At 26.4% G+C, this 16,849-nt stretch overlaps 1 protein-coding gene across 2 annotated transcripts in view; it reads left to right on the top strand.

The window, feature by feature from the left end:
* LOC117175987 (oxysterol-binding protein-related protein 9) overlaps positions 1–16,849 on the top strand; it is a 48,082-nt gene that overhangs the window by 10,047 nt on the left and 21,186 nt on the right. The window contains exons 2-7 of one of the 2 annotated variants that reach the window (XM_033365893.1): positions 1,887–2,102; positions 5,251–5,472; positions 10,281–10,350; positions 10,487–10,567; positions 10,749–10,875; positions 10,961–11,070. In XM_033365893.1, the coding sequence (XP_033221784.1) occupies positions 1,887–2,102; positions 5,251–5,472; positions 10,281–10,350; positions 10,487–10,567; positions 10,749–10,875; positions 10,961–11,070 (826 nt within the window). The remainder of the gene's footprint in view (positions 1–1,886; positions 2,103–5,250; positions 5,473–10,280; positions 10,351–10,486; positions 10,568–10,748; positions 10,876–10,960; positions 11,071–16,849) is intronic. The other variant, XM_033365894.1, reaches the window with a different exon arrangement.

Genomic DNA, 16,849 nt, shown 5'->3' with positions numbered 1-16,849 from the left:
GAATTTTCCAGTGTCAGTAGAGTCTATGATTTTTGGGCTCCTCGAATATAACCACTCCGATTTTCGGGCTTCAACTCTTAACGTATAAAATTAACCCTTCTCTACCACATATGTATGACTTTAACAAAAAATAATATTTTTGAGAATTTTCCAGTGTCAGTAGAGTTTATGATTATTGGGCTTCTTAAAAATACCCACTCCGATTTTTGGTCCCCAACACTTGACGTTAAAAAACAGTCCCTTTTTAACAATCAAACATAATTTTATGCAAATCAATCTTTTTCGGAATATTACAGTGTTACTTTAGTCTCTGATATTTTTCGAATTTCACGGTTCAAATGGAGTCTGATTTTTAGGCTGTTCAAAAATGCGAACATCTAGGTCTAAGTTTTTATTATTAGGTTGGTATTTTTTACACAGGGGTGATTTTTCTAAATTAATGTTATGTGCATTTGAGACTCTAAAATGAGCCCAAAATCGAGTGCATTTCGGATTTTGCAAATTTTATTTTTTGCAAGGGGGTGGTTTTTTGAAAATGGGGTAGTTTTTTTTTATTTCTTTCATGCATTCTGGAGTCCAAAATAAGCTCAAAATTCTGGTGTTCTTTGTTTTTTTTAGAATTTTATTTTTTACATAGGGGGTGATTTTATATTTAGTAGGGGTGGTGTTTGGAAATTGGTTGTTGGTGCGTTTAAGAGCCCAAAAAAGCCTAAAATTCTTACGTGTTTTATTTTTTTTTCTTTCAATTTTTATATAGTTTTATATTTAATTTCTATGTATTGAATAGCGGCTGAGAATTTTGTCAAGTTGAAGCCATATATAGAATCAATATGACAACATTTCAAAAATCAGCTGGGGTCAATTTGACAGGTTTATCAAGCTAGCACCTCCACAAATGAAATTCCCAAATTTCTTGACGTTAGAAAAATTCAAATTTTGAGTGGAGGTTCTGACTTGAATCAAGCCAGCACCTCCACTCAAAATTTGAATTTTCACAAAAAGTAGTGGAGCCCAAAAATCGGGAATACAGCCCAAAATTCTGACGTCAAGAAACTTGGGAATTTCGTTTTTGGAGGTGCTAGCTTGATAGACCTGTCAAATTGACCCCAGCTGACTTTTGAAATGTTGTCATATTGATTCTATATATGCCTTCAACTTGACAAAATTCTTAGCCGCTATTCAATACATAGAAATTAAATTCTGATATTTTTTTTATGAAAATTATTTTGAGGTGTATAAAGAAATTCTCAAAATCCAATTCAAATTTGAGCCTGGAGTTTATGTTGGGGTCATTATGACCCCATGTAAGTGATGAGGGTTAATATAAATCTTGAATAATAAGTATATTTTTACATAGTTATTAATGTACCAACGTATGTAAGTGTATGTAAAAATACACTTATTTTACAAGATTTATAATCGAAAGAATTATTAATATGATTTTTGTACTTTAAACATAACTTATTTATTATTTTATTTATTTTCGAAATAAGTCATGTTTGAAGTACAGAAATTATATTGATTATTCTTTTTAATCTTGTATTTGTATTTGTTGCATATATGCAAAAAATACAAATACACGGTTAAAGAAAGTAATGATAATTTTTCCAATAATTTAATAAAGGCTGTACGTGTACAAGAATATAATAGTACATTAAAAATTATGTAAGAATACACTTTTTATGCAAGATTTATATTTTTTTAAAATATTAAATATCATTTTTGTACTTTAAACATAACTTATTTCGCAAATAATTCCATTTTTTTTTCAAATTACTTAAAAAATTGACATTAAAAAAAGAAAAAATAAAGAACGGCTCTAAGAATGATTTTAATTTTTTCGAAATTTTTCAATTTGAATAAAAAAAAAACAATTATTTTTTCAGAGTAAAGAAAAGATGATGCGTGGAGCACGCCGAGGTTGTGTCAGGCTGAGAGGTGCAGTAATTGGAATCCACGATGAAGACGATAGCACGTTCACTATCACCACATCGTCACAGAAAGACGATCCGAAAACTTTTCATTTCCAAACGCGAGACGGTGAAGAACGTGAACGTTGGGTTCGCGCTTTGGAGGACACAATATTGAGACACTCACATGCCGTAAGTTTAACTAAAAATTCATCTTTTTTTCCTTTCTGGATATCAAATTTCTATTTGTTCGATTCTATTTCGAATCAGTGAACATGTTCATATTTCAGATAAAAAGTTGTAGATGTGAGATGATGAAGTTATTTTAACAAATATGAAAAAAATGATTTCTTTCAATATTTTACCATTTTTTCATCGCCTAATTTAAACTTTAAAGGACCCGAAAAATCAGGGAATTTGTGAACAGATCCGGGAAATCTGTGGTCATAAATTTTAAATGCAAATTTTTATTTTCCGTGTAAAATTATTATTATAATAAAATGATGCATTTCAATAGTAAAAGCGTATGTCGGATTGAACGTCGCCGGTGTATTACCAGCGAACCAGAAGCTGGGAAAATTTTTCAAATTTACTAACCAAAATATGGTGCAGGCAATAAATTTGTGCACTAGTGCCGACATAAAGGTTAAACTTGAAGACATTTTTTCTGCTGTTTATTCTGCCTTATTTCTGCTATTTTTTCGATAAGTTTACTATTCATAATTACGAAATTTGGGGAAAAAATGTTTTGTTTTTAGTAAATTTCCGACCGCATTATGGTCCTGAGTTTTTACAGGGGTCCAATGCAGGAGAAGAAAAAAAGTCCCTGTCATTTCTCGGTTTATTTATAGATAAAAAAATTGTTCACGGTTATTGAAATTAAAAAATGCTAACACTTAAATATGAAAATTTTTTTATTTGAAGTAATCAAAGTATATCTGAAATGCAAATTGAAGCACTTAAAATAGAACTCTTGCATTTAAAAATGTTTTAAATAGAAACTTAAAAAAAATTTAATTTAAACGCTGAATAATTCACATGTATACATATAACGGAAGCTCTCAATATTATGAACAGTTTTTAATTAAATGGCGTTAAACTACAAAATTGTAAATTTGAACCTTTTATAAATTGAACAGTGGAAATATTGATGTTAAAAAATATAAATCCATATTATCATTTCCAAACCTCTAAATTGAATAATGAATCAATCTAAATATTGATAATTATATCATTTTGATACAATTTTAAGTTAGAAAGATTGAAAATTGAATATTTCAGACTGAAACAATATTTGAAACTAAGATTTTGAACGGATTAAAAGCGTTTAATCATGAATTAAAAATTATTTAAAAATTTCAAATAGTTTAGTTTTGACCAGATTCAGAATCGTCTTGCAAAATTAAGTATTGTCCAATTTTTAATACACGAACTAATTATATTCGAATTAATTTATATTTGCAGTTAATCAACTTAAAACGTGTTTTATCAAAAATATTTTATTTCAAATGCTTTTAAATTTTTTGTAATTGTTTAAGAATTGTAAACTGAATAATTTCATAACTAAAAAAAGTTAAAACTTGAACTTAAAATAAGAAAAGTTGAAATCGAGCTTATTTAAAATTGCATACATATTATTTATTTGATGTGAAACTTATGATATTTAAAATGGCATAATAGATTTTTCTTCTAAAAATTTGTCAAATTCCCGATCAAAAAATAAATTTACTGTCAGTTTCCGGTTTTTCCGCTCTCAAAAACTCCCGGTCATTTTCAGTTCCAGCAGGTACTCTGTTTTGAAATTATTAGTTTTCGGGTAAAAAAACGCAACAATCAAAATGGTCGAAAAAACGCATTTTTCTCATCAGTTTTTTTTAATGTTTTTATGAACATAGAATTGAAAATAATAATAGTTTTGAAAAATTGTTAATTAAAAGCTTTTTTCTTTAAAGTATTAATTTTAGTAATTTTTATACTATTTTTGATTAACGGATGTAAGGTGGAAGTTTTTTTAAATATTTTTTTTTTAAATTTATGTTATACTTTTTGTATATTTCATTTTGTGTGATCATTAATTTGAAGAGCGAATATTTCACACTGAACAGTTTATTCTAAGTTTCAGAACAGTAAAAAAAATAAAACAAATATTAAAAAATAAATAAAAGTTAAATAGTAAAATTAAAAGTAAAATTAAAATAGTAAAATTAAGAATGATAAAACCCTGTTTTTTTTAGTTGTATAAACTATTATGATTTTGATAATCAAACAAATTACATTTTTTGCTCAAAGTAGAATGAAAGTCAAAGAATTTCTGCGTTCAGTAATACTGGAATGAAGTATTTTTGGCTATTATTTCAGAAATATTGCGAAAAAAGTCTAAATGTCACAAGTTTTTTGGGCTTATTTTAAACATAAATTTCCTAAGAATTTAATCGACTTTTTGAAAAAACTTTTAGATTTTCCATGGATTCTGCAAAAGTCTGAACTTAGAACACAAAAGTCGCAATAATTTTAAATAGTAAAATCATTTTAGAATTTTTACGATTTATTTATTCTAAGTTCAGACGTTGATAGAATCCAAGGAAAAATCAGCATAATTTCGATGTTATACATGCCTTCAAACGTTTAATTTTTTCAATACAGTAGTTAAAGAAATTTAATTTGAAGTTTAGTTAAAGTTTTAGCATCCTATTTTTTTCTCTTCTATTTCTTGAAACAGAGTCATTTGTTTGTATAGAAAATTTGTTATTTTTATTTAACCTCTCCATTTCTCGGGAGTAACGTTGTATTTTTTATCTAAACTCGGAACTGGATAATTTTTTCGAATCAAAATCGAGTGGCCGCAATCAGCAACACGTCATCTCGAAAGTGGGGTCTTGTCTTATCTTTGAGTGGCGATTTTGATTACACATAATGTTTTTTTGCTCTACTGAAAAACTCCGATTTTTTTGGTTATCTAGTTATTTACTTTCATCTTTCAAATGTCTCATTTTACTGTTACAACATAATGTTTCGACTTTTCATTTCAAGGTATTTCCTTTGAAACTTAACATAAACCGGTCCTCTTGGTAAAATCATATCGATCCTGATAAAAATATTAATTTTTCAAAATTGTCTAGTATCTTAGTATTTTTAAATTAATAATGACGTGTGAAAATTGAGACACAATATCACAGAAGAAAACCGGGAAAAATCATAATTTCGATTCATGAAATCCGCATTTTTGAAAGCGACATTTCACAAGATATCCTGAATTTCGATTGAAGAAATATAAAAAACACTTTGAACCTCAAATTAAAATCGTTTATCTGTCATTGAGTTTGTTAATCTCTTCTTCCAGCGTTGGGATCCTAATAAGTCACCTCCCAAGAAAAATTTCGATCAAAAAGTAGCGGAGGCGGATGCGTATCTGCAACTGTTGATCGATCAGATTAAGTTGATCGAACAAAAGCAGCAGACAGTATCAGAAGGAGATGAGGCCAATGAAGAGGAAATCTTGAAAGCAGCGAATGCCATGCTTAATTCTGTTAAGCATACAATCGTCCAACTACAGATTGCAAAGGTATTTCTTTCAAAACTACTAAAATTTCGCTTATAAATCCAGCAGCTTTAGACTCCATGAAATACATTTTCCACTCCATTTTTCTATTTGGCTCAAAGAAAGCAAATATCTGACTATAGCATAACCCGGTTTCGCTCACATAGAAAATCAAACTTCCGTAAAACAGAAAACAATTGAATGCGATATTTTTATAATATACAATTGAGTATTCTCAAAGATATTATCTTTGGTATTCTCCATGAGTATTCTAATATTACGTCACACTCGGTCGGTAACATCAAATTCTATAAGGCTATTACAACTTGGTGGACTGTAAAGCATTGTTTATATATGAGTTTGACGAAAATTAATTAATTTAGGAGAAATTAAGTTAAAAATCGTGATATAGCTCTACTTTTAAGGTAGAAAAGCCATTTATTTTATTATTTTGGGGAATTTAGAAAGTGTACGATTAGGCAATTCACCACGATAAATTATAAATTGCCGTAATTTAGGTTATAACCTCAATTTTCGGCGACTTATGTCATAATAATGTTCAATAATAAGTGATTTTAAGTAATTTAATATCAAAAGAGATACATCAAAGAAACTTTAAAGGATTTAAAATTTTTTAAGTGATCTTAGGATCTTAAGAAGCTGAAGGGATTTCAAAAAAATTCGGAGTAGTTTAAGAATTTTCAAGAAATCTTGCAGGATTTCTAAAAATTCAAATGATTTTAAGAAATTACTATAGGGAGTTGACGGGATTTTACATTTTCTTTTAAAAGGATTTAAAAATAATTCTAAAAGTTTTACGAATTTACAAGAAGTTAAAAAAAATGTTAAGACAGTTTTAGTGATTTTAAAGAATGTCAAGTGAGCTATTGAATGTTATTTAACAAGATTTAAATTAATTTTAAGAGATTTCTAAGGATTTAAAAACATTCAGATTTTAAGGATTTTCAACAGATTTTAAGCAATTTAAGAAAATTTAAAGGGTTTTAAGAGATTTTAATTAATTTTAGTCAGTTACGAAATATTTTTAATTTTTTTAGAAAAGTTGAAAGGATTTTAAAAAAATGCAGAGGAGTTTAAAGATTTTCAAGAAATCTTACCGGATTTCTAAGAACTCAATTTTAAGAAAATACTATGGATCTTGAAGTTTCTTCTTAGAGGATTAGATAAAATAATTCAAAAAGGTTTAAGGATTTACAAGAGATTTTATAAGATTTTAAGACAGTTTTAGTGATTTTAAAGAATGTCAAGCGAGCTATTGAATGTTTATTAAATAGATTTTAATGAATTTTAAGAAATTTCGAGGGAATTTAAAGGAATTTAAGAAAAAGTGGAAGGTTTTAAGCGATTACAATGAATTTTAGTCAATTTCCAGATACTTCGAAAGATTTTAAATGATTACAAAGAATTTAAAGGGATTTCAAACAAAACAAAAAATTCGGAGAAGTTTAACGATTTTCAAAAAATCTTACAAGATTTCTAAGAAGGATCACAGTATTTAATCTTTTTTATTTTTTATTTGTACCTTTCTAAGTGCAAAAATAACCGTTTGACAGCTTTGAAAAACACACTTTAACGCTCTATACCAACATTCCAAAATCTTGGCCGCCAACTATCACAACATTGCAACCTAACCTCAATCACGGAAAATTATATTCCTTCTTGATGGATTGTCCAAATCGCACTCTTCCTAAATTGCAAACCAGAATTAAAGAAATAGCTTTTCTATGGAAAAAGAAAAACCATGTCATAATTTTTCAATTACTTTCGTCTAAAAAAATTAATTTTAGTCAAAATCCTATATAATCAATGCTTTTCAGTCCACCAAGTGGTAAAACCTGATAGATTTTGAAGTAAATGCACGTCTCTGGATTTTTTATTTAAAAAATAAACAATTTAAAATTACAGTACCATTTTTTTCTTAATATTTGACGTTTATCAAAGTTTTGGAATAATAAGGAATGATTTCAAATTAAAAGCACTTGCAAATTTGAAAAATCGATAAGATGGCAATATTGTACAATTTCATACACAAATTTTGAAAATTCGACAAATTCATTAGACAAGTGTTAAAATGCTATAATTTCTAATTCAAAGCGTTCAAAATGAAGAATTTTATTTTGAATTAAAGAATCTAGAAATTGAATTATATTAGATTCAAATTACGAACGTAGCGTATCAATATTTCAAAATATTAAAATTTGAATAATCTTATATTAGGATTTTGAAAACTGGATCATTTAAAATTCAAAGGAATTGAAATTGTATATTTTATAATTCAAAACGTTTAAAGATCTTATAATTTGACAGTTTTTAATTGAAAGATAAACTGAATTTTTCAAAGTCAAAGCTTCTGAAATTTTAGAGAAACGTTCAAATCGAAGTCATTTTAAATGGGTAACATGAAATGAAAAACTTTCTTGCAAAGAGCGTTGAAAATTAAACGATTTTGAACTTCATTTAAAACTGAAAAAAATAGTTGCCAATAATTGTGATATTTAATCTTTTTTATACTCAAACTCTTAAAAATTTCAATTATTTAAAGTGAATTTAAATTATTCATAAATCAAAGATTTTCAAATTGTTAATTATACATTTGAAAAATCAGCAATTTAAATTTTAATTAAAAAAATATTACTCATGACGGGGAAAAATAAAAAATGAAATTGCAAATCGTTTAATGTTTAACACTTCATTTAGTATTATTAATAATTCTTGAAATATTTCGATCTAATATTTTTCAATTTTAAGATATTATGTATATTAAAAACTAAAAAAAGAATAAAAACTATATGGCTATGATTCCAGTTATTGAGCCTTTCAATTCGAAATTGTGTTTTTTAAGCTGCGAAATTTGTACTACTTTAAAACATTTTCAAATAAAATATTATTCAATTGTCAATTCTTGGTTCTAAAAATCTTCTTAGTTTTAATGCTTGAATATTTAAATATAAAATGATTAAACTTAAAACTGACTAAAATTGAAACGAAAGCATTCAGAATATTTAAACCATTAAATATAAAACTGTCAAAGTTTTTAATATGAAATTTTACAATTTTGAAAGATTTATTTGTTAATTTGTCCTAAAATTTTTAATGACTGAATTTAAGACTAGTACTGATTCAAAAGGAATTCAATTTAAAATGATTAAATTACTTCGGCTATCAATTAAAAATTAGTGTACAATATTAGCAGTCAAATTTTCAATATAAATATAAAATATTTTAAGAATAGCATCTACAAACAAAAACAAATTTCTGGTAATTTCCCGGTTATCACTAATAAGTCTTTAAATAAAGCTTGTTTTAACCTAAAGCTAAACAAATCAAATCTCTTTTACGAGTAAAAATAAAATTAAAAATCAGAAAAAGTTTAGATCCTCCGTTTTTAAGCTCCTTACTTTTGAAGTAAAAAAACTTTAGTTTCAATCCTCAAATATTAAACTGTTTTACAAATTCGCATTGAAATTGTAATTATAAATTAAAATTATAGAAATTGTATAGTCATTCACACCGTTGCAAATGGAAAGAATTTTAAATATAGTGAACCTTTAAAGCTTCAACTATTTTAAAAACGTTGAAAATTATAACCTTTTTATTTGGAAAGTTCAAAAATTATTCAATTGAAACTTGAAGCGTTAAAAAATAAACTACTCCAGACTTCGTTTAAAAATGGAAGTATTCCTAAACTTAGTTGTCTATAATAATTAATTTTTGAATTTTGCATTGTGATTTTCAAAATTCAAATATTTTAATCTAAAGTGCGAAATTGATAATTTGAAAATCAAGGGCAAGAATTTCATGTTGAAGGCATTATATTTTCTAACATATGTAAAAAAATGTGTTAAAGTTTCAATTTTTCATCTGTTCTTAAATTATTAATTTCGAGTTCCAATGAAGGGTATCAAGCTGGCAGTACAGAACTAGATAAATTGAAAATTTTGGAATTTTTCAAAAGAACGAAAAAAAATGTAAAATCGAACTCACTAAACATGAAAGAAAAGTTTACTTCAAAGCTTTACAGAAAATATAATAAATAATGGCTTATTAACAGAAAGATTGTTTTTAATAATGATAATACTATTAATAATGTTGAGATTTTGAATTCGGAACAAAAAAGCTCGCTTAAAAAATATATTCAAGTTCGAGAAAAAACATGTGGAATTTGAGAATCTGAAAATGACATTACCCTAAACTTGGAGAAGTCTCGACTGCGGATTGCGATAAAAAATTCTATTTTCAGTTAAAAAAAAAAAAAAACTAAAAACTTGTTACCGTGATATTAAGTTTCTCAATTTGCGTAAATGAAGTTTGATGTAAAAACGTTAGCCAAGTCCAAAATAATTAAGAAAGAATTTTCAGATGAAATTTTCGTTGGCTTTCAAACCCAGTTTTAGATATGCCTCCCTTCAAATGTAAAAAATTGAAAAACTTTGAACGTATTTTAAATTAAAGTACACATTGAATCTCTTTCGAAATAAACAATTTATTAATTTCATTAAACGTTCAAAAATAAAATTTTTTTAACTCGTTCGTTTTATGTCTTTGAGTTTTAACTTTTTTCATATTCTCATTTTATTTATAATTATTTATAGAAAAAAGACATCGTTTGTTTCAATACTTTATACATGTTTCTCCTAATATATTGTTTAATTTGCTTTACTTTAATTGGGAAATTAACCGACTTTAAATGTAAATTATTCACTTCATTCCATTAAATATTTATTCGATTTTAGTTCTGAAAAGATTATAAAATATTGGTGTCTTTATCTCTTTTTTTTATCGAGTCTTTTAATTTGTTTGCTCGATTTCAGAACACAGTTATACCTGTAAATGGAATCTATACGGGCCGTTCTGAACCCATTCCTTCGGATTTGAAACTCGGTAAGTTGATTATAGAAATCCAAGTAAATCGAGATAAAAAATTATTATGCTCTAAAGGAAGAACAATTACGAATAAATTAATGTGTTCAAAAGAATTTAGCATTAACTTTCAATAAAGTAAATCAATTCTTTTCAGGCGAACCTGAATCGTCGGTCCAAACTGGAATAGAATTCGGTTCAGAATGTTTAGAGACAAGAGTTTCCAGTTTAATAAATGGTTAGTTTTTACAATGTAAATCATAAATAATTTTCAAAAGTAGATATTAATATCGGACCAATAGATTGGCCTGAACAAAATGAAATAGCGATTTAAATTCCTTTGGGGTTTTAAATTTGTCGATGTTGTTTTAAAAGTTAAAAGTATTTCTAATAAATTTTTAAAAAATGGTGTTCTCCAGTTGTAGGGAGAGATCTTCCAGTACCGGAATTTTCCTATTCTTCGTCGGACGAAGACGAAGATTATTACGATGCAGCGGATGAAATTTCAGCTCCCTCTTCTCAGACTGCACAAAATCATCACCCCTCGTAAATATTGACATTTTTATTTATTTCTTAAACATTTTTATGATAGTGTATATATTAAAAATTATTTTGAATTTTTCTGATGCAGCAAACGACGAGACCTTGATAGAATTCAATCGTCAGAAAGCACTCCTGTTGACAACCGGAAACCACCACCGGCACCTCCTATCAAAAATGATGGATCTGTAGATTACGATGGTGAGTTTACATATGAATTGTGTTTTCATTATTTAGATTATTATTAATTATTAGAATTTTTTAGAGGAATAGAATATTTAAATTGCTTTTTAATAACTTATATTAAAATAATTTGAGATTTATATTTTAATCGGATCGATTTTGTGCAGAATTCAATTACTTATCAAAAGAAGGAATTATTTTTTAAGACTTTCGAAACTTTGAATTTTCATTCATCTTTCAATCCGAGTTTGCTTAGAATTGCTTGGAAACCAATATGTGTGTACCTAGGGAGAAAATAGAAAAAAAATGTAGACGCTCTCATATTTTGAGTTTAATATGTAACTTTTATCTTAGCCAAATATTTACTTCCTTTAAAAAAAATATTATAAATAATAGTAAATATTAGCCAGTGAATTAAATGTTAAAATATACCGTAAAATTCCATTTATTAATTGTTTGATAAAAAAATTAAGTTTAACCGCGAAAGAAAGTGAAAAATCCATGACCTGTGATTATATTTAAATAAACAAATCTTTTTACTTTCAAGAACCGGCTTGGGTGACCCCTTAATATTTTGTTTAAATTCTGCCAGAACTGTGAGTGATGTATTTTACTCGATAGAGTTTACTGTGTGCATGCCGAAGTTAAAATATACAGCTAGCAATTATTTAAATTAAATAATTGTTTTATTTATAAAAAACGACTTAGAGGACTAATAAATATTGTTTTATATTCTGCCAAAAAGTAGGCGTCATTTTGACACAAAAAGAAACACATTGTATTGGTACCATTTAAAAAAAAAAACTTTGTTGACCACCCTATCGTCTATTCAGTAGATCATTTATTCATTATTCTTCAATTAATTACTCGTTACGGTTTCCAGACCGGAAACTTTCACCTATAGTTTGAGCATAACCGGTGATTTTAGAATAGTTTAAAAACATGTTTTAGTTAAAAACTGGAAAAAAGTTGAAAAAAGAACTTCATTTTTTAATAATTTTTTTATACTTATCATCAAATGAATACATAATTATCAGGACCATAATTTGATTTCATATATTAGATATAAGGCATTTTTTTAATTAAAAAAATTTGTTGCAGTTTTTGACGTCTACATTTTAACAAAAACGAAAAATGTTTTCAGTTTTCAAGAAAGCACTTTTTTCTAGACCATCCTAGTCCACTTCTGCATTTCGTATTTTTTATTATGAAAAGTTGCAAAAAACTAATAAATTCAGAAGGCTCTTTAAAATTAATAAATATTTAATACGAATTATTAAGTTTATTCTTAATTAGCAGCAAATACACGCGCGCGAAGCGCTCGTCCCCGCTTTTAAGATTTCATATTCTAACATTGAAAATATGATTAATTTAAAAAACTATTATTCAACCAATTTTTAAATATTAAAAGTTAAAGAAAAATTTAAACAGTATTTAATAATTTCGAATTAAAAGCGGTTGAAATTTGAAAAAAATATATAGAATGATTTTTAATTGAAAACTTCAATCATTTATGAATCAAAGGAAATGAAATGCTATTATATCTAATTCAACGCTTTCGAAATTCTAAAGCTTTAAATTAAAATAATGTTCAATTCGAAGTAATAAAAGTGAACAATTTGTAATTTAAAACTAATCCTTGAAAGTCAACTCTTCTGAATTTCTAGAATTTTAAATTTTTATTTAATTTACAAACATATTATTTAATATTAAAATTGTTCAGATAAACTTTTCTAAGATCAAGAAATAAATTCGCCGTCATTTTTGCCATTCAAATGTTCAATTATAAACCTTTAAAATTGAATTATTCTAAAAAAAATTATTCTAAATGATGCAATTTTAAATGTGAAACATAAGAAATGAAAAAAATGTATACTACGAAACGTTGAAAATTAAACGAATCCGAACTTGATTTGAAACTGAAAAAATGTTTAAATACAAAGAATCGTGATATTAAAACCTTTTTATACTCAAACTATTAAATTTTTTTATTATTCTACGTAAATGTAAATCGTTTAGATATTAAAGATTTCCAATCCGTTAATTTATATTATTCAAAATTCAGTCCGTTCAATTTGAATTGCAAATTTAAACTTATGCAATTGAAAAATTGAGAATTTAGTGTTCAACATGAAAATTCACAATTCTAAATTTGTAATAATTCAGAATTAAAGAAAGTCTGCAATTACTGATGTATCAATTTCAGATAATTCGGTTTTTATCGGTTTTGATTTCAATCAACACAATTTTTATCTAACTTTTTAATTTCGACCCTGTTTTTTTAACACTTTTTTTTAGAATTATTATACATTCGTGAAATCTCTTAATCAAATCTTTTTTTCATCTTAAATGATTAATTTTTCAAAATCTTTAACTGAAATGGGTAAATTGAATAAATCATAAATTATAAAATATAATACTATTAAGACTTTTAATATGAAATTTTTAAAGATTCAATAGTGAAATTGCCCTGTAATTTTTAGTATCTGAATATACATTAGAAATTATTATACAATATTAGCATCCACATTTTTAATATACATAAATCCAAAATAATTCAAACGAATAAATAATCAAATGTTGATTTTATACCAAAATAATATGATTTCTGTTAAAAGAAATTACTATCATTTGCAATATTTAAAATTAATATCTTTTAAATATTATGAACTCTTAAAGTTAAATAATTATTGTAGAAACCTTGAAAATGAGATGCTTTATAATTGGAAACTTTCAAAATTATTCAATTTGAACTCGAAGTGTTCAACAGTAAACAATTCTATACTTAATTTAAAAATTGAAGTATTCTTAAATCAGGATTTTGAAACTAATTCGTTAAAAAGTAATTATTTCAAATTATGCATCATGAACAACTTCATGTTGAAGATAATTTTATAAGATGTCAAACTGACGTATATGTAGTAATAGACTGTTACATTGACAAGCGGAAACATTATTTTGCCAATTAATAATTTACAAATATATAAAAAAAGATTACTATAATTCCAATTTTAAATTGTGCAGTTTAATCACTTAAAAAATAATTTGAAAGTCATAGTTTTATTTTTAATGTAAAAATGTGTAATTTATTCACAGATTAATGTGAAAAGAGGCTTGGCAAATTGGAAAGCTACTACAAAAATTTTCAGTTCTAAATGTTTCTTCTGCACAGTTTCTGTAACAGTCAAATCTCAAATATGTATCAATATTTAATTATTAATTCTGATTGCTTCATTACTTTGAATTGTTCTTCATTATTTAAATTCTGAGTATTCCATTTCATTATTTTGAATTGGTTAAAATACTTTCAAACTCTTTAAAATCCGTTTCAATTCTTTAAACTTCCTTGAAATTTTCTGATTTACTCCGCAATCCCTGATATAACTGAATTCATCTAAATTTACTGAATTCCTTATAATATTTTTCAAATACTGGGAATTTTTGAAATTCCTTCAATCGCCTGAATTTCTTGAATTCTTGTATTTTCCTTAATGCTTTGAATTTCCTTGATTCTGAAAATTCTAAGGATTTCAAAATAATGCAAAAAATTCAGAATATTTCAGGAATGAGAGGAATTCAGAGAAATAGAAGGAATTTAATAATTTAAAAGAATTTAGAATCTTAAAGGAATTCAGGAAACTCAGAGAATTTCAAGAATTCAGAATATTCCAAGTTTTCAGAGAATTTAAGGAGTTAGGAGAATTCTGAATATTGAAGGAATTCAGGATTTTCAAAAGACTGGAGGTATTTCAGAGAATTTCAGAGATTTTAGAGCATTCAGAGGATTATTCAGAGAATATTTAAGCAATTCAGGGAATTTAGAGAAATCAAGAATTTCAGGATATTCAAGGAATTTAATGAATTTCAGGGATACCCGAGCATTTAGGTAATTTAAGAAATTCAGAGAATTAAAATAATTGTAGGAATTCAGAATATTAACAGAATTCAGGAAATTAAGAATATTCAAAAGATTTTGTGGAATTCTGAGAATTTTAGAGTATTTAGGAAATTTAAGGAACTTAGACCATTCATAGAATTCAGAATATTTAAGGGATCAAATAATTTTAGAGCAATTTTAAAGAATTGAAAGACTTGAGCTAATTCTAAGAATTTCAGGAATACAGAATATTCAAGGCATTGAGAGGGTTAGAAGAATTCAAAGTATTTAAGGAATTCAGAGAAATCAATGAATGCAGAGATTTTTGGGCATTTACAGATTTGCGAATATTCTAGGGATTCTACATTTTCCAGGAATTCAAGGATTTCAGAGATTTCAAACGATTTCAGTGCTTTTAGAGAATTTAAATAACTTAGAGAATTCACGGAGTTCTGAATATTCAAGGAATTAAAATAATTTCAGAAGGTTAAAGAACTTCATGAAATTGAAAAAATTGAAAGAGCTCAGAGAATTCTAGAAATTCCAGTAATTCAGCATATTCGAGGAATTCAGGGGATTCAGAGAACTAAAAAATTTCAGTAATTCAGAATATTCAAGGGATTCAGTTTATTCAGAGTATTCCAGGAATTCAGTTTATTTCAGGAATTCAACGATTTCACGGAATTCAGTGAATTTTAGCGTTTTCACAACATTTAGCTGATTAAAGGAATTCACAGAATTGTAGGAATTCGAAACATTACAAGAATTTAGGAAATTCAAAGTATTCAAGAATTTCAGAGAATTTACCAAATTTGTACCCTCGGGCTCTTTCAATTAACCTGAATCTGTCCACAGTACTATATATGGTACGCTTCAAACGTAAAACGAAAATCGCGTTTGCTGCCGTTCTTTGAGCTTAAAACCCGCGTACCATATATGGTACGCCTTTTATCTCGGAAAGTAAAAGCCGCACCAAACCCATAATTTTTTAAAGGCAATTTAGAAGTCAGGTAACAACCCCTCAACGTTTCACAACGATATCTAAAAAAATGGCGAATTCGGGTCAACATGGTGCTTTAAATGGGAAAATCTCGGTTTCCGAAAAAATGGAAGAAAAGAAGTATTTGTTATAAACTTTTTATGAATTAAAGTATAGTCACATCTTAAGGAATGTTCCAGGAATAATGTTCACTCAAGAAATTTAAATTTTGGCTTCAGAATTCCCTTTTATTGTGCCCGGAAAATTCCCCAAAAAATGCAAAATAGCAGTTTCATATGAAATTCATGCTAAATACGGTATTTTTTAGATTCTTTTCATTATGGATAATTTTTAATCAATATGTGAAGTGTTTTCAAGTATTTTCAAATAATTTTGAATTGTTTAAACAATTATTATTTGTTTAAATCAATTTTTCCCCTGAAAATCGTGAAAAATTATTATCTTTCGGGATAAATGATATAAAGTTGATAAATGTCAGGGGTTGTACTTCTTGTTTAACATATTTTGTAATTACTTAAACAGTTTTCATTTCTTTAAATAATTTTTTATCCTTTATATCGAAATAAGTTATTTTCTGAAATTGATGACACAATTAACGTATATTGAAAGTAATATATTTTTAAGGATATTTTTTCATTATTTAAACAATTATTTTCCCTTTAAATCTTGAAAAGTTTTTCTTTTCTGCAATTAAGGACACAATGAACGAATGTTAATAATAATATTATTTTTTTAAAGATTATTCGCAATTGTTTAAACAATTAATAATCACTCACTTGCGCTTTTTTATAGGAAAAGTGTCGCTTATCATTCAGTATTTCCTTGTTTTAGAACATTTACCCTATATTGTTTAAAGAATTAAATTCAGTTGCTCAAAGAATAGTATAGTCCATTTTTTTAAAATGACTTCTGTGTTCTAT

Source organism: Belonocnema kinseyi, chromosome 7, assembly GCF_010883055.1.
Source record: "Belonocnema kinseyi isolate 2016_QV_RU_SX_M_011 chromosome 7, B_treatae_v1, whole genome shotgun sequence".
NCBI lineage: Eukaryota > Metazoa > Arthropoda > Insecta > Hymenoptera > Cynipidae > Belonocnema > Belonocnema kinseyi.
The sequence above is the reverse complement of the archived record's forward strand: the minus strand, read 5'-3'. Positions and strand labels throughout refer to the sequence as shown.